General features: G+C 30.8%; 1 protein-coding gene across 2 annotated transcripts in view; it reads left to right on the forward strand.

The window, feature by feature from the left end:
* Window positions 1-16,703: 16,703 nt before the first annotated feature.
* Window positions 16,704-19,814, forward strand: part of Khc-73 (Kinesin heavy chain 73) — a 217,702-nt gene continuing 214,591 nt past the window's right edge. For both annotated transcript variants that reach the window (XM_040727993.2, XM_040727994.2), the window contains exons 1-2: window positions 16,704-17,135; window positions 17,220-17,304. In XM_040727993.2, coding sequence (XP_040583927.1) covers window positions 17,081-17,135; window positions 17,220-17,304 — 140 coding nt within the window. In that variant the 5' untranslated portion in view covers window positions 16,704-17,080. The remainder of the gene's footprint in view (window positions 17,136-17,219; window positions 17,305-19,814) is intronic.

Consider the following 19,814-nt stretch of genomic DNA (forward strand, 5'->3'; position numbering starts at 1 on the left):
TGAAAACACTCTATATATACATATTACCCAATATTTCATAGACATATTTGAGTCAATTATAGGCTTTGTGTTCAAATTTGTGGGATGAAATAAATACCCAAAAATATTAACTATAGTTTAGATCCTTTAGTTGATTTAAGAGTGTTTTATATTGGTCCAGAATTGGCCTTTTTCATATATAATTTTTAACAATTTCTCAATCTGGATTAATTTTGACTACTTCAAGTGTGTAATTTGCGACACATTCAAGGGGTAAATAAAAAATTTGTTGATAAAAATACATGATAATTTGCCAAAGGACACAAAAGTAATCCACACTTAATTTGAAGACAAATCATTCTAGTTTGATTTTGTGTTGACGGGCAAATATGTTGTATGTATTAGTCAAAAAGACTCTATGGTCAGGGGAAACAATGAAACATATTAATTGTAAATTGTCAACTGCACTATGTTCATTTTCTAACTCGCGTTATTTTAAGAAATGAGATGCTTATATTAAAGTTTTTTTTATTCTAGCGCTCTACAAAAGTCCCTTCCCCTTTCAATTTTTTTAAAGAGTGAACATAATTTAAATATTACATTTTAATTCTTTGCCCGTTTATTTCAAGTGTGTTTCCTTAAAGTCTCCTTAAGGTCATTTCTTTGCTCATTATAATTTCCCATTATTTCCTGGGTAACAAATTTTCAAGTTTTGGGATATGGTTATGACATAATAGTGATAGATTTGAGCATTACTCAAAGCAAAGTTGAAAAAAAAATGACATTAGGAAAGTTGAGGATTTTGGTAATATGACTCAAACTCTTTTCAAATATTATTTGAAAAAAACTCATTTAACACGAACTCGAATGATCAAAACTCGACTTATTCAAGTTATTATATATTAAGATCTCCAGTTGTCTCTACATTTTTATTGAATAAAATTATATAGAGTGGGACCCCAAAACCTACACCTAGAATTAAATTACAATTTTTGTTTTTATCTCATGTCTCTAAGTATAAAAATTTCGGAGCAAGAATAAAATTTGTATCGCGTCCGCCATCTCCTTAGTAGCTTGTGGGTGCTGAGAAGGCCGCAATGACCGTTGGCATCTCCTTAAGTACTGCCTAAAAGATCAAGAAGTCAATTACAGCCATAAAAACAAACAAGACTAACAAAAAATTATGCATGAACAATATGGCTGACTTCTTGCCTCTTTCCATGTGGCCCTCCTCAAACCCTGGCCTCAACACCTAGATTTTGCAGTTTGTAGTGTATTGAAGAAAAATGTCAGCCGCTCCTCTATTCGAAATTCAGATTCTCTCAGAACAATTCATCATGATAATGTGGTAGGCCATATACGCCATTGGGTCTCCACTCTGTATATAAAGTATTCTGTCATATTTTTGGTGTGAGGTTTTTTCTTTAGTCTAATTGGTACTTAGTTTTTCTACTTTGTTAATTTTTTTTTTAAATATCCTTCTCATTTGTAGCTTTTATACTATTCTGTCCATCAAGGGTGTCCAAATTGTGGTCAGTCCATTTTTGAATCTCTTAGCAGGATCTAAACCACAAAAATTGAGCTTAATTGAGCAGGAGGTTGCATAATTGTAAAATACACAGTCTAGATCCCACCCTAAAAGTCAACTCTCGTATCATTAGAATCTCAACAGTCCTTTAAAAATACATATTATATTCAAAAGTACCAATACGTAGCGTTTGTGCCGATACGGCACAGTTTACCATTCATTTATATGATCCATAAATAATATGTGAGTTTTTTGTTTTGATTTGAAGCCCATATTTATTTGACGGACTTGCAGTTAGAGTGTATATCTATATATGTATGTGGTATGTAAAGAAAAAAGGACTAGGATCGTATTAGATTATTATTGTTGGAAATGTTCCATCATTCGAAACATTTTGATGCTTCTTCATTGGGCATAATAAATTTATAATTAACAGTGCATAAAATGCATCATTTGCAAAACATAAATCGTAAAAACCCAGTTATTCCTCAATATGTACATATTTAACGGTTCAACAAAGATTGTATTTGTATACAGGAGTATTGCCACAGCAAATTTAAAGTCTGCCGAGATTTGCCAACAATTTCAATATGTTTTTAGCAGTTTGTCTATCGATCTTGTCTCATCTACAGATTGGACTGAGCCATCCATGGATCCGTTGAAAGTTTTCATATTTGCAGAAAACCCGTTGAATTTAGATGGCAGCCGTCAAAGCTGCCATTGTAAAAAAGTATTGGAAAATTAAGAGAGGCTATTTATGGTTCTTGAAGTTGCGGCGATGTTTTTAATCCAGATGGAAGCCACAAGTTTACACTGTACAACTCTTTAACCTGGTCAATTCTATAGAGTATTATTTTAAATTATGGGTGTTCTTTTTAACCTGTCCCAGTTCCCAGTGTTATCCTACAAAAATCCCTTTAGAAAAATATCAACGGACCCTTAGATGAGGCAGACTCATACGTAGATGGGACAGATCTGTGGATTGACCACTATAAATATAGTATAATTGTGGATAACCTTTTGTACACGGTATTTAACGTTTAATGTGTGATATAATTAAATGAAGAACTATGAAATAATTAAGTTCGAGTTGTTTTCAGGAATTTCCCATTGGTGTAAAACCCCAAGAATTACCAGGGAATATGTGCTGTACCTATACCGGCCCGTACCAAAGAATTGAGACTCTTTGGGGACAAATATTAAAATACATACAATTCATTGTAAAGGTCTTTATTCTATATTCTTTTGATACAAAAGTGGCTTAATATTTGATTTTCTATCTAATTATCGAATATGGCCTCCATCAGCTTCCAATACGTTCTCCAGACGGCACAAAGAAGCTTTAACATACCCCGATGAAGTAATCTTTGGACATTGTAGCCCAGAGCTAGTCGACAGAAGCCTTAGGGACTGATATAAAGTTTCAGGGATGCATAAAATATGTCCTAGCGGTATGTAAAAATAAAAGATACCGAAAATGAACACAGTAATCCAGACAATTTGAAGAATATTTAGGAGGAGAGCAGACTAGATTTCATGACCTTTTATTAGATCCACTAGAGCGAACATTAGAAGAAGGAAGTATATATAAATTAGGGGGGGCTAGCAGGATTTTTTAGGGGGTCTAATTTTTGACTCAAAAATTAGAAAATTAAAATTATCAAACGGTTCATGAATGAAAATCCTTTTTTAAAAATAGTATTATCATCTCTTCCTAAGTCAGATACGATATCGTGCATATTTTTACCATAGATATAGATACAAGGATGAAGCTGAATTTGCATAAGTTCACAGATACTAAAAGACTTTTGCAACAACATTTTCCTCTTGCAGTAAGAAATAGATAAAGGCAAGTAATAAATATCTAAGTACGTCATAGATTGTGATGAATCAAATACGATCTGCCGTTATATAAAAATAAAAGAAACCGAAAGAGATAATCCCGATAGTTTGAAGACACTATGTATAGGAGGAGAATTAACTCTCATAATATTTTATTTGATCAGCTGCAAGCATCCGTGAGAGGAAGGATATAGAGTTTAATTCCACTCTGTATATAGTAAGGGCATATCTGCTTGAATTACTCCGATTTCGACCCTCAAGCCTACTCCATATAGTGTAGTACATGTTGATAGGGACTAGAACATAAATTCAGAAAGATAGGAATTCAACATTTGGAATTTACAATAAAAAAGGATATCTTTGTATACTTTTATATTTTAAACAAACATATCATTTTCTTAGAAAAAATACTGGGAAATGCATTTATCCAAGAATGATTTATATAGACTCTATATTTAACTTGTGTTTATGTAGTTTAATCTTACGAACAACGTTTGTATATACAGTTTAAGGATATGTGTAGCAGTTCTAATAATAAACATGTCATTTCAGATAGTTTATTAAAATAAAGTCAAAATAATTAAGATGTCAAATGCAGTATGTAAGAGAAATGCGATAGGCCCAAACAGAAAAAGTAATTAAAATATGTACTGACGTACCTAAGGTTTTACCTTTATCTAATTAAAAGTGTCGCTAGAATACCGTAGGAATAAGTTTAAATAAATCATATTACAATTTGTTAAATGTATATTAAAGAAGATTTACATAGAAATTTGATTCTTCTTTAGTATCGTAATATTCATCATCATGGTTCGTTTATCCGGATTTCTCTTTATACCTACTTTGTTAAATTTATGTCAAAATGATATGACAATGACTGTAATTTCTGGACTGATTCGATAACATTATAATAGCGAAACATAACCCTGTAATATGTCACTAAACATTTAAATTCTATTAAATTCACTGTTCCTTAAATAAATATTAAACATAGTTATTACTGAATATCATAATACAATTATGGTCAGTCAACAGAAAAAACAAACTAAAATATTTTTTCTTATAATTGAGTTGTTTTTTGTTTTTTCTGACAAATTATTGACCGTTTCTATCAACAAATTATTCTTATTAACCACATTAAGTGCGTTGTAAATTGAATATATAGTAGTCAAAATAGATTGCATTTGAAAGGCTATATCGGGGCAAACATAAGTCTTTAAAATCAAATAAAGACTCGAAAAAATTGATAAAGTTAATGGGTATCTACCTAATCCCAGGGCTTTGAATAATAACCCTATACTGAGTGGTCCATTAAAATCTGAACACTTCATTTTTTAAACTTAAATATGATATAATTTATTTATTCAAATTAGAATTTCAAAAAAATTAATACTTTAAATTGTTTTTTGTCTGAGTTCTCTTAATCAATAATGTAGCCGCCCTTAGCGGCAATGGTGGCTTCCAGGGATCGGCGAAAGGCATGGTACCAGCTGCAAATGTAGTCTTCTGTCATGGGAACCCAGTAAAGTGGATTTGAGGGTCTCGGTATTTGGACATTGCAGGCCTTCCCTTGAACATGTCCCCATTATTATATGATTTTGAAGGAGGAAAATGATTGCTTCTAACATTTAAAGTGTATTAGTGCAGGGAACATATTATAATTATCTTTAAATTCATATCATAATCGGGGGAAAAAGTAATTTCGTATTTTTCACTTTATTTCAATGCTTCACATGAAGTGTGATAATCATCTGATTTAAACCAAATAAGCCTATTCTGTATGATAACTTTTTGTCAACAAGAATCAAACTTCATAACTCCTTCTCATAGAAGCCCTTCTCCCTATTCCTAAAAAACTCAGACCAAATTTCTACCCCCAAGCTTGTTGGCCACCTTCAAACAGTCGAATTGTTGTTCACAGTAAAGGGAAGAATTGAGTCGAAAAATCCCTTGATGGTCTATCTCAATATTTTTCATCCACATTTTCGACGACAGGCCTGCCAGTGTGTGGCTCATCATTCACCTGCGCTAAACCAGAACGAAATCACTCGAACCACTGTTGTGCAACACGAACCGGAAGAATATCGGTCCCTTATACATCAAAAAATTTATTGGTGGCTTTCAACGCATTTTTTCCTTTCAGCCCGTAAAAATGTTAAATATAGAAAATGTCTTCCTTTGAGACCTCCATACTTGACGCACATTAACTCACAACTTAGCCAGACAAGTGCAATACCGTCCAAAAGTGTTTGTAGTGTACATTCAAACCTGTACAACACTTTATGGTATGATCCAATGAGACTAATAATGAACAAAATATGCTTAATTTAAAGAAATTTTTTTTTTTTACACCAAAGAAAGGCTAGAATTAATCTTTTGAAGGGATTTATTGAGCATATGGATCAACCGTTTTTCCTTTTCTTATCATAAACTTAGTTTTTCCCTGACACATATCCCTTCTTTAATCATGAACCGACCTCAAATTCTGCGAAATTTCATTCATTTTTACATACCATTCTATACAACTGCATACCTTTACTCTCTCTGCATATTTGTATATTTATGTCAACGAACATTTTGTCTTTCCATCCGTCTAAATGAATAAATATATGACATCAAGTCATCGAGTGCAATGTATGTATATAGCGATCCATGATTTATATCATCATCATGTATTTTGATCTAGCAAAATTCAATGTTGTTGTATTTATGAAATATTGCAGGCCTGTGGATAAAGCATCGAACGTGTATACAGAGTGCACAATATACAGTGCACTCTGATTTAAATCATTTAAAAAAAATGATATTAGAAATAATAATGTAGTCGTACTCATGATATATTGAATGTGGATATATAAAAAGAGTACTATTTCGGTTTGTTTTTCTTATTGGTCTCTAATGTATATTATAATTCATAAATCATGTGCGTAGATATTAAGATTGGATTAAAATGTAATATGTTAAAATACATTTTGTTTTTTTATTATTAATGAAGGCTCTAAAGACTAAAGTACTCATCAGTTATCCCAACATATAATAATTTCTTTTCTCAAACTCTTATGTTTATTCTTTCATTCTTAAGGAGAGAACACGTCATATGAAGTGATTTTAGTATAGAGTAGTTACGTGTGAGTGTGATCATGAAGAACGAAAAGTAACACTTAGGATTTCTCGGGGCGTTATCTTCTATATCAGGGATTCTCAACCGTTCTTTTAGTGATGAACCACTTGTAAAATGACTAACAGATAGCATACAATCAAAAATAGACCAATACAGACAGATGTTGCTTCATTAATATTTATCCCTAAATATATAAAGGATAATTTAGCATTGAATAAGTTATTAATATCATTAGCATATATCAAAGTTGATTCAAGTAGCATTTATTTTTTTGGAAATCAAAATATGGTTACCCTGACGATTTTGGTTTTTATAGATTTTATAATACTTAATATTTTTTTATTTATTATTATATTAGTACGTTTGTCCAATACGTATGTTGACAATATAAGCCCTTTTGCATTGTTATTTATTTTTTGACTAATAAAAAAAGTAGACATCTTTTGGTATGCTCTGCCATTTTCAACTATAGAAAAAAATGGTAAGAAAAAATCAATTTAGGAGAAAATTCTTTAAAAACTTTAGAAAGATTGTTTATTTTTCAAAAATATCCATTATTTTAGAAAATACTAAATTTTGAAGAATAAACAATTTTTAAAAGTTTTAAAAGAATTTTCCCATCAACTGATTTTTGGAAAATTATATTTTTCAGCGAGGCTTGATTTAGCGGAGTTTTTTATATCGAAATTTATTTTGACAGGCTTCTTTACAGCTAGGATTGCGTTAGCGAGGATTTAATAATTTATATTAGAACAGAGCAATACCAATGATGGTTGTTGACTAATGAAACTTTTAAATTATATTTTTAATTTTGTCGTGAGTTTTATCCATACTTCTACTCTTCATCTAATCCGTGTTTCGGGATTTAATGAATTAATATTTCTGATAATAAATTGAAGGACATTCGTCTCCTGGATTACTTGTTCTCCAAAAACTCCAAAAATACCCTCTCCTCTGAGTCTCTGACTCTGCATTCCAATCTATAATCACAATAACGTCTTCACTTTAGTAAAATAAATTATACCTACATTAAGCCCCCTTGAGGGTCTTCAACGTTGTGGCGAAGTATTTGAGTCAATGTCAAATAAGATAATCACTTGCAGTTCCTCATAGCGGTGAAGAATGAAGGAAACTTATGTTTCATATGAGTCAAAGAAGAGGATCACTTGGTGTTCCTCATAGTGATAGTGGTGTGGAAAGAGGGAGACTTATATTTCATGAGCTACATGGATCAAATTAAATAGTGGAATCAGAAATGGAGTTCTTATTCTGTAATAACTCTTGAAACTTGTTTCAATCATTCAATCCAAGATAAAATATCGTGAATTCAATAGTATTTTGTCCTCTCTAAACATAATTAATTATCATATATATCAAATGATAATCCAATTCATCATGATAAAATCTCATATATTTCATTTCTAAGAAGTTTATTTGTCTTCTTCTTCACGCAAAATGTACACCTCTATTTTTATCAGATTACTTTATTTACAAAATGGGTTTGACGAAACTAGCAATTTTTATTTTAGATCCTTGACAATTTATTCTTTAAGTCTAAAGTAATTTCTAAAAATGGTTCTATGTATTGAAATGACAAACGTCAGCTATTTTCTTATTATTACCGTGTTAGTACTAACCAAGCTACTTTGATTTTGATTTATTTCTTCATTAGATTTAGATTTGAATTATATCTGGAAAAGTAGAATAATGTAAGCTGGAATTTTGTATGTAATACTACCTCTTCATATCTTCATATCTTCATACTCCAAGATTAAGGATCTAGCTACGACCAATTGTGTCTAATAACTAATAGCTCACGTTTTCTTGGCAACGTTCTTAATAAAATATGACATATATGCAGTAAACTTAGTAAATGCACACTATTTGAACTTATAAGGGAACTTTTATATTATTAAGTTTCACTTTTAAAATATTTATAAAATAAGATAATGTTTGATAAAAATTCATAGTACAGTCTCTTAAATAGTCCAGTAACGGCAATTGATCTCTTTTTTCAATTAACGAAGAATACTAATTCAATAAATTAAGAAACATGTTCAAAATACGATTTGCTTCAATTTTACAAGTTTGAAAATTTACTTTCAGCTTGTGATTTTGGTTTTTAGTGTATGAGGCAAACAAATATATTCAATATTAGTTGAATGAAAAATTAATTGTACGATGATCATTACTATATACTTGTGTTGATAAAGTCGTTACTATAAATATCTTTGATTTTACAAATCCATTACAAAAATTTTTATTACTTTTAATTATACTTATGTATACACCAAGTTCAAAAATAAACTAAATATGGATCAAAATTAATTTCATCTTTATTACAAAATAAAGGTACTTACAATTTAAACGAAGAAGTGAAACAATTCAATGTAGATATTGAGCTTAATGTATTAGACGAATAATTTTTAAACTATTTAAATTTTTTTGTTTTTTTTCATCTTTGATAATAATGAAACTTCATCGTTTATGATTGAATTGTTTCATTCGTACATCCATGAAGGCTTGGATTACTATTCATAATATAGATGACTTTAAAATATACAAATTAAATATTTAATTAAAGCAATGTTGCTCTCAATTAGCTATTCACATCTTAGGTTCCATCCAATATCAAGAAAAGCCTTTTACATTTACCTATTCTATTTTGTCGGATGTGGTGATAGGATCAAATGTATTTTAAATATTGAATAATAAATCATAAAGGATAATTGAAGGTAAATGAATAATAAAATATGCTTATAATAATTATTATAATTTAATTTGATTCTTCTTTTATATACTGTTTAATTTTTGAGAAAAATTAATGTACTAATATATTTATAATATTAATATTTTTCAACAATTTATCTTACAAAAATAACGCGAAAATAGGCATGATTCATGAACGTTATTTTCCAGATAAATATAATATCATTCACAATTAGAACAAAAAAATAAATGATACATGTAGAAAAGTGAGTTAAATTGGGCATAAAATATAGATGAAGGTTGTTTGGGATTCGTAGCTCTTTGGATGTGTAAATGATTCATCAAATTTCTGACTCGATTTTTTTCTATATTGCAGCAACAATTCAAATCATATACTTAAAATCATAAACTAGATGTTCTAGTCCAAAGGAGCACTTCAATGATATTCTTGTTTGATATAGCATATAACTTTTTGGTGTAGCATTGACACTCATACACAAGCTTGTAGCTACAACTAAACTACATCTTCAGAGGTCCGGAAGATTAGGAGAGATTCCATGATGAAATTGAATTCTGTCATCTGAGATCCCATAATCTCAGCTATCCTCCTAAGATTGTAAGGCTATTACGAAGTATTCTCAAGTACTTCACAAATAGTTGAATCGACATAACAGTCTCAAGCTAAAGGATGTTCTTTTTTCTCATTATTACAGGATTTTGGAAGTGGTTAAATAGACAATTACATATAAAAGCCAGTCGTATATTATTTATTCAAAGGAGTTGAATTAAGTACTTGGCTTGTACAATTCATATTTGGAAGCAATATTTCATGTAAAAAAATAGAGGAGTCAGCTACTTTAAATCATACAACAGTAATTCTATGAAAATTCATAAAAACAGCAGAAAGAAAAATAAACAACTGTGTATATTTTCAAAAGCAAGCCATGATACGGCTGGGAAGGCCCAGGTCTCTCATTGAAAAAAAGAGAATCGAAGAAAACAAATGAAAAAACAAAGGAACGACTTTTAAAAAAAACTGTTAATTTAACTCGGCAACCTTATCTTCATATATAAAAATATCCTAAACAAGACATTATCAAGATAAAATAAAGAGAATCAAATAATTTGATTTATCGTTTGAGGAGAATATGGATCTTTGGTTCCTTAAATTCGTTGTTAAATCATTCTTTTGAAAAATTTCATTTCACTTTAACCCTCCGTTACTGAACCTCCTCTTTATAAACGCGGTAAGTGAACTCGTTAAAAAAATTAATGTAATTAATTAAATGGGCAACAGTTCAACAATTACTTGATTAAATTTAGAATAAATTTCTAATCTTTTCCATTCATTTTGCACTCGTAAATATCAATTAAAATGCTCAAAATACTTGTATTAATATAAAACATCAAGGAAAAAAACAAAAAAACCCTTATTTTAAAATCATCTTAAAAACATGAGTCTGGTGTTTCAAGAAAATATAATTTGTTATTCTTACAATATTCATCAGTAGTGTTGTATCGGTTTCATCCAGATTATTTTCGATCCGGTCTAGTTTAGTCCTGCATATCAATCCTAAAATCTTATAAAGTTCAGCCCTAGATACGTCATTCAACTTTATTTCTTATTTTTTTAGTAAATTATTGTACCGGCAATCCTAAAGACCAATAGGATTGGTCCAAAGAATGTACTGAACTGGATTAAATAAATAAAAAACCCTTTGTTGAGGAGTCGCTATAAAATAAGCCCAACTTTGACTGTAAAATACAATTTTCTTACTATTATATTTTATAGCCTATAGGTCTTAGTACTATTGAGTTATTGGATTCTGGAGACTATAAATAAATAATAAATAATAAAGATTGAATTTATAGCTATAGGTAGTTATTAGTTCTATGTAGTAAATAATTGTGCCAGGTATGATAAAAATATTTGTAATATTTAACACGATGAACAACAAATGAAATCTATCTATTGCTAATACATTCATAAGTTTCTTAATCTTATTTATGGGCTCGTAATCGAGGAAAAACACTCCAAACGACCTCTCACTGAAACGTTACACTTTCCACTGATAATATTGACAATTTGCAAGAAGCAGTAATTAAATAGCCTGGCTAGTGGCTATGGTATACAGAGCATAATAATTTAGATTTTAGAGATATTCGGGAATTGTGATTGTATAGAATATGAAGAACTTTTGAAATTTGTCAAGTGAACTAATAAAAAATGAGTTAACTTTTAATTATTATAAATTAATAATACTTAATACCTATAATTTATATCAATTTAGAAAAAAAACTTAACAAATACTGAATGTGAGCCTTAGACTATACATAAGTTTTTATTTAAATAAATTATAATAATTTTTGTAGCTGGAGTCGGAATTGGTACAAATTTTACGACTCCTGACTCCATCAAAAAAGGTACTAGCCCCGATTCAGTACTCAAAACAATACTATGCATAGGTCTTCCCATGAAAAAAAGAATCCCAGAAATGAAAAGGAACAACTTTTAATCAAAACTATTTGATTAAATTTACTAAACCTCGATTAAAAATTACTAAATAATACACCAACTATTCAAAAATAAAGCATTATTAAGATAATAAGCAGAATTGTATATTATCCTATTCAATGTTTCAGGAGCATACTAAGAAAAAGTATAAATTTAAAGTAATAAGAATCATTTTTACAAATCTTGAGGTGTAAAATATTTGTAGACCAAAGTATTTTCTTCATAACCAAGAAGTCCTGTAAAAGAATGATTTTTATTTGGAGATTGACTATTTAAGATTACATTTTATTAGACTCCTAGCGATAATACCCGTCATTGGTTGTATATATTTTGTTATATAATTATAAAAATTTGTTATATAGATATGTATTACCCCTTTCTTTTCTTTTTTAATATGACGCGCTATGCTTTAGCTACACACACTCATCAAAAGTCCCATTCATTGTTTTATATAAAGAGTGTCCACGATAAATTGGAACTATCTTAAAATTCAACCTGCTTTATAAAAATGGAATTTGGAGTGTATTTGTTAATATGAAAAAGTTAGACATGATATTAAACAATAAATTTATTCAACATGTCCTCCCTCAGCAGCCACCATCTTCTCCATCCTGCCCCTAAAGGATTTGCATGCCCTGATGACTTCCGCGGAATCGACAGCATTGCACTCCCTCGTAATGGAGGCCGGGAACTTTGTGGTGAAGACTGCAGGGACCTCTTCTCTCTCCTTGGCAAGTCACCTGTCATTCTGTACGTTGTAGCTTCTGTCGACAGTCCAGTTCTTCTCGTCGGAGAAGAAGATGATTCTTCCTCCATGGCTCTTTAGGTAATTGAGAAGACGCTTACCATTGGTGAGACTGGTGGCCTTCATGGATGCTGTGAAGATGTGTTTGTTTGGCCATTCGGTATGACCTGTACCCGAGGTCCTCATCCACAGCCTTGGAGACCAGCTGCTTGCTCACTCCACGGTTCTTGGCCAACCTGGACAAGGAAGTCCCCGGCGAAGCCTTGATGGACTTCCGGAGGCCTTCAAGGAAGCGGGGAGTGCGGATTCAGTCACTTCTCATGTTGTGGGCCTTGTGGCAGACCTTCCCCTCAACTTCCCAGGCATTGAAGACCCGGTACACCGTGGTTTTGGGGTAGTTAAGAAGCTTGTAGATAGCAGAGGGCTTGTGTCCCACGCGAGCCAATTCGAGGATTGCGTCTTTCCTTGCTTGTTCCATGATGACTATTGTTTGTTGTCAAAACAATTTTGGTGGGAGTTACAGGGTATTGTTCATGCAACCTTTTATATTAGTACGATATAACCCAAAATATCCACATTATGGATCTGGATGAAGTTTAAAGTAGTTCCAATTTATCGTGGAGACCCTGTACTATACAATGAACTCACCTTTTTTATGTATAGATGACGTGCTAAGCTTAAGAAACACACGGTTGTTGCTACATTCTTATGTCTCATATCAAGTAGTTAAAAAGTTCTAAAATATAAAGGGCACACCCAAAAATGAAGCATTGACAGATAAATATACAAGTATTGCTTTATCAATTAAGATTATTGAATTTTGGTATAATAAATAAAATCACATCGCTCGGGAAAAATAATTCCCTTGAACTCAATGTGAGTAGGTTTGCCCCCAGGTTATTCCTAGAGAAATAAATATACTTTATATATGGACTTCGCACAAGATTTCTAGGTTGTTGGAGTAATTGTAATACTATAATATTTACTTGTGCTTAATCTGTGCAACTCCATCTAACCAATTAAAGGAATATTTTCCAAAAAAATCACAAAATCTAATTTTAATAAAAAGAAATATTAATTAATTTAAATCACTCAACCTTCGTTTCAATGGACCAAACGGTAACTCCTAACCAATCCTCAATGTTACTCTCCAACATCTATGAGCTCACACACTTTATTCTTAGTTCTTCCTTACTCAAAGAATGAAAAGAGATTTAGAAAATGGAGAAAATTAAACACTATTGAGGTTGCCAAGAAAAAATAAACTCACACGCTAAGAAATGCTTAAGATTTACAACACTTCTGATGCCACTTTTAGAAGAAAACTCAACAATAAGTCATTAAATCAATGCTAATGCGTCAATGTAATGTATGAAATTGGAATGAAGATTTATTAAGTATGGATTTCTTAGAAATAATAGATGGTAGTGTAATGATTGTATCATTTCAATAGAGTAACATTCTACAGGGTGGTCCAGATAAATTGGAAAAATATTTAAAGGATTATTACGAACGGAGTACATAGGGGCAGAACATTAAAATGTTTATTATTTGAAAGTTACATTTCAAGACATTTAATTATTCATAATGAGATCCACCTTTCTTGATAACCTCGACCTCATGGTAGCCAAAGCATTGGCAGAGTCAAGCATGAGGCTTCTGCCAAGAATAAATTATTCTGTGGAGGCCCTGAAGAAGTCCATTACCCGTAAAATGGCAAGGCTGAATCTGCAGGTGGTCACCCGGCCCTGCCAAAGCTTACAGTGCCATGCGGCTGAGATTATCAGTAGAGACGGATCTCAAAAAATAAATACTTGAATGTCATTCAATGAAGCTTTCAAATAATAATAAAAAAAGCTTCTTCTCCCATCTAATTGGTTCGTTATCAGTCCTTAAATATTTTGGCAATTTATATGGAGAACCCTGTACATCTATTTTCTCAAGTGTTAAAGATGATAATTGGAAATGAGAAGCTCGGCAACAAAATTGATTTTCCTTCTTTTTCTTTTTGAGAAAAATATATCATCAAATCAAAAATATTGAACGAAGCTGAACTAAATTAATTTTGGAATAGTTTGAAATTGAATATTACTAAAGATCGTATCTTTTTCCGAGACTTTGCCGAATGCTGTTTTGTCGAACGGACACTTTGTCGAAAAAAACCAATAAATACATTTAATGATGATTCACGCTACAATAATATCTTTATAGGATTCCCTTTATGTTACACTAATATTAAAAGATAAAATGTTTAACTACTGATTTGCCATTAATTGAAATGATTAAGCTTTGATTAATTAATAATTGATTCATTCCTATATGAGGGAAACCCCAACAGTTGGCTTAAAACACTATCAAGGGTGCTTGTATGGGTTGGACTGGAAGGGCTGTAGACCCCCCATATAAATTTTTTCCCCTCTTACTAGAAAATGTAAATTTTTCTTTTTTAATTCAAAAACTTAGAATTGGAAATTAAGTTAAATTTTTCAATTATTTTCCGATAAATTTAATTTTCTATTATATTTTTGAAATTAAAAAAAAAGAATTATAAATGGAATTTAATTTTTGAATTTTTGGTCAACATCTATGGATTTTTGAAATTCAAATAAAAAAAATATTTGAAATTTTATTCCCAAATTGAATTATTTGTGTATAGATGTGAATTTATGAAATTTTTTTACAAAAAATTTAATTTTTTGTATATTACTGTGGATTTTTGAAATTTTTTTCCAAAAAATTAAATATTTTACATGTAATTTTTGAGTTTTTCTTCCAAGAAATTTAATTTTTTGAGCATAGCTATAGATTTTTAATTTTTTTTTCAAAAAGTTTAATTTTGGTAAAAAGCTGTTAATTTTTTGAAATTTTTTTCAAAAAATTTAATTTTTGAAATTAAAAAAAAAAAAAAATCCGTTTCGTTAATTAAGTATTTGAAATTTAATTAAATTTTTAAAATTTTTTTCCAAAAAAATTAATTTTATTAGAAAAGCTATAGATTTATGGAATTTTTTTCTATTAAATTTATAATTAAAATTTTTTCGTTTTATTTAATTGAAAAATAATTTTTGATTTTTTTGTCAACAGATGGGATTTTCAAATTTAAATAAAAGTCTAAAATTCGCTGATTTACTGCCCCGTACTTGTAGAATGATTTTCTCAATACGAATTATCGTCAATTTCTATGAATAAACTGTTCTTATTAAACCTTTGGAGGATCTGCAAAAAGCATTTTATTTGAAAGGAGCTATATATATAACTCTCTTAAATCTTAAGGTTAACTATGTTTAAAATTATCGGGTATCTTAACTCATACTGCAAATTTGAAACAAAGCCTATAATTTACTCAAATATGTCTATGAATCATAATTGCCCTGTATACCTAACACACGGGTAATTTGATTTCCAAAAATATGTAGTCTGATCATTATCGGTTTTAGAGTTTTTTTGAAATAATAGTTATTGAACTCTAGATTTACCAATTTTCAATTCAAACGTTCATTTAATGATAAAGTTATGGTTAATGCCTTGGGTTTTGTTATAGTTTATTTCTGCCCATCCTGAATATGTTGTATTAAGTAAAAAATAAGTTGTGATTTTCTCCTCCCCTGGTTTTTTCTTCTTGAATGTTTACATGTTGACGCACCACAAATACATCTACATAAAATTTAGCTTCCCCATACGTATTTAAATAAATAAATTTCAAGCATTAATTGCTATGACTCATTTATAGTCATCATCCCATAACATAAGTAAATAGATGATGATTTATTATAGTTGTACAAAGAATTGGGTCAAAAGATATATTTATTATATAATTCTCAAAAGTGCAATAATAACCTATAATTTGAATCATCAAACGTACGACATAAGTTTGTAGAATAATAACTCTCTTACTAGCTAGCTATACAAAACATCTTCTTTTTGAATAAAGGGGGGAAAAGCCCCTTGCTTTTTCCTTTAGAAACATCGAATATTCCCTACTTTTTTTATTCTTTCTTTATTCCAAGTCATGTTATGTGAAACGGAAGAAAGAGAGAGAGAGAGAAAGAAGATGCTCACGAGGCGCAGGCGCTTCCTTCTAATCAGCGCGCTCTTCCTTAAAAAAATCTGCCCCGCCAAAACCAGCCAGCAGAAGAAGGAGGAATCGTTACACAACATAATAAGTTTTCGTTGTCCACATAAAGGGAGAGATATGATTCATATTATTTGAACGAATACTTTTGATCCATCTCTCCGCCCATCAAATCCGGGCGCGCGTTCCCCTGTTAATATTTATTATTGTCGTCATCATGTTCCATCAGTTTTATTGAGAAGTGACTCAGCGTTGGGTCGAGTGCGTATTCAACTATTTTTGGTTATAGTATTATTATTATTAAGCAGAAATAAAGGATTTGCAAAAAAAAAAAAAAATAGTTACAATTCACAAATAGTAGCCCCCATATCTTCCAGTCAGTTCCATGTATTTCATGTGTCTGCATGATTCACCACAATGTTCTTCCCTGTGTAACGTGATTGTGTCAAGGGAGCAGTGAATAGTTAATTATATTTTTCAGTGAAAAGTGTTTTCATCCATCTCTAATTTATAAAATTAGTCCATAAATTATCATTCTGACGACTACTACTACTACTACTACGTCAGAGATGTCGAGTAATAAGATAAATGTGGCTGTTCGTGTTCGACCTTTCAATAAACGAGGTGAGGCACACGTTTCTTTGATAACAGTTTTATCCTACATAATATAATAATAATTCTTCATCCCATTCTTTATACATATTTTAGAGATCGAATTGGGAACGGGTTGCATCGTACAGATGCAAAATAACCAGACTATTCTCTTGCCGCCACCTCCGATCGAAAAAGACAGGTAGGAAATAAAAGGATATTTTGTATAATGTATATACTTTTAAACACTATTGCGAGATCAATGGAGAGAATTAAACAGAGAAGTCCTTGTAGATCAACTTCATGTTGAACATATGTTCTTAGAATACTACAACTCTAGGGTCAAAAAGCAACTTATTACATTAGTTAGTCAACACAAATGCAAGCTATAATCATTTGCCCACGAATTGAGTGCGGATTACATTTATATTCATTGCGAGTTATAGTACATTTTCATCAGCAAATAGATTCGTATGAACCCTTTGTAGCCCTTCAAATTACACTTACAGTAGCTAAAAATTGATTGTCACAATTAAAGTAAGAGAAATTGACAGAGTTTATGGTTGAAAGGTATGGTTGATATGTGGCCTGTCGAGACAAAAGTAAGGTGGAATGTAGAATAGCAGAGGTGCTACCGGGGCGTGGGCAGGTGCCCCCCCCCCAAGTTATAGAATTTTTGCTTTTTACTAGAAAATTTAATATTGCAAAAATATCCAAAAACCAATCCCTACCCCAAAATATAATCCTGCGGACGCCCCTGATTAGTGGTGCATTTATCCTTATTTAGGGCTGGAGACTACAGTCTAGTTAAGTCTCAGTCTGGTCCAGTTCAGTCCCGCAAATCAGTCATACAACTTTTTAAGTTCGGTCCTTCATGACGTCAATCGACTTTATTTCTTCTTTTTGAATGAGTTCTAATTAATGAAAGTCTGAAGGACTGACGGTCTTAAGTACCGGTCCTAAGACTGGACTGAAGTGAACTGAATAAATAATAACCGACGTAACACTAGTGTGGATTACACATCTATTCTTCAATGAATTATCTTTAATTTCTATCAACAAATTAAATCTTTGAATGCCCTTAAAGTAGCTAAAATTAATCATCACAATAAAAGAATGTGAAAATGACAGATTTTATGATTGAAAGGGCCATATTTGGCCACAATTAAGTGTTTTACATCAAATAACGGTTTCAAAATATAGTTCCGTTTTTTGGGTATATTAATTCATCCCACAAATTTGAATAGTAAGCCGATAATTGACTTAAATATGTCTATAAAATATATGTATAAATTAATTGGGATTTATCCTTTAATTGATTTTGGTTGAAGATTGTTTTTTTTTTATTCTGAGGCCCCACAGTCGCAGAGGAATTAACCGAGGATAAATACAAAAACATAAATCCAATTTATGTTTTTTTTTATAAGGGCCAAAAAATTATTAGGTGTTTCATTGTTTTATTTGACATTGAAAACAGAGAGAAAAACCCTACCACACAGCTGGGTGGAAAATGAAGGGTAAACATATGTACACAGTAACAAAAAAACAAGTTTGATGAAAACTTCCTTCATTTAATACTTTGCATATTTGGAATTGTATTATGTGTTGGGCTTTTTTTGCAGCCATGATGCTTGAATCCAATGAAATAATTGACAAAGCATTATTAGATCCATCTTCATTCTTACTCTCTTATCGAATATTTTCCTTTCGTGTGATTGATGCATCTCTTTGTACATTAGTCCTCTTCAAAATATACCTTTTTCCATCAAATACATATTTGTTGTGCATCAACATAAAAACAATCTTGAACAAGAATGACGAATACTTCAATATATATAAAGTCCAATATTTTATGGACATGTTTAAGCCAATTATAGGCTTTGTTACTAAATTTGTGGGATGAGTTAAGGTACCCTAGAATGTTTGCTAGAGTTTAAACTCTTTGTTTGATTTAAGACTCTTATATTAGCCCAGATATGGCCTTTCAAATAAAATCTATCCATTTCGTATTCTTTTATTGTGAAAATTAATTTAGGCTACTTGATGTTGAATGCACGACGCATCCAAAGGGTAAATACAAATAATTCGCCGAAGAATACAAATGTAATCCACGCTCAATTTTGATAAAAATAATTATAGTTTACTTTTGTGTTAACGAAACACATGTGTAAATTGATATTATTTCCATTTTCCAAGGTATAAACTAACTTAATATAATAGTTATATGATTTAAGGGTTTGGTTATGCCTGCCTTTAAAGCAATGGATGGGAAACAAGGATAAATTACCCCTGATGGAGTAATTTAGACATTTTTTGGGGTATTTGGAGTGGATGTTTTAAGTTTTAAGACTTCCTAATGTTAAATGAAATAAACAATTAAACACAATACCACTAGTTTTGGGTAGATTAATTTTACTACAAGTTCTTTTGGGAGAATCCTTAAAAAAGTAACCCGACCCCTGCTCTAGAGCCATGTTACTCTATAATTGACTTTTTTTTTTAAACGCGGGAAATTTGGTTACAATTTTCAAAAATATTACTTACACATTCCCTGACAATTTATTAGTCCTCGTTTGGGTACCACTGTCAATACTAAAGCATCAACCTCATGGAAGCTGCTATGAAAATAAGTACATCATATTCCAAATTGTGCAGGGTTTTCTAAAACATCAATAATAAATATACATTACTCAAGAGGGAGACATAGCTAAG

This window comes from Lepeophtheirus salmonis, chromosome 2, assembly GCF_016086655.4.
Source record: "Lepeophtheirus salmonis chromosome 2, UVic_Lsal_1.4, whole genome shotgun sequence".
Lineage (NCBI taxonomy): Eukaryota > Metazoa > Arthropoda > Copepoda > Siphonostomatoida > Caligidae > Lepeophtheirus > Lepeophtheirus salmonis.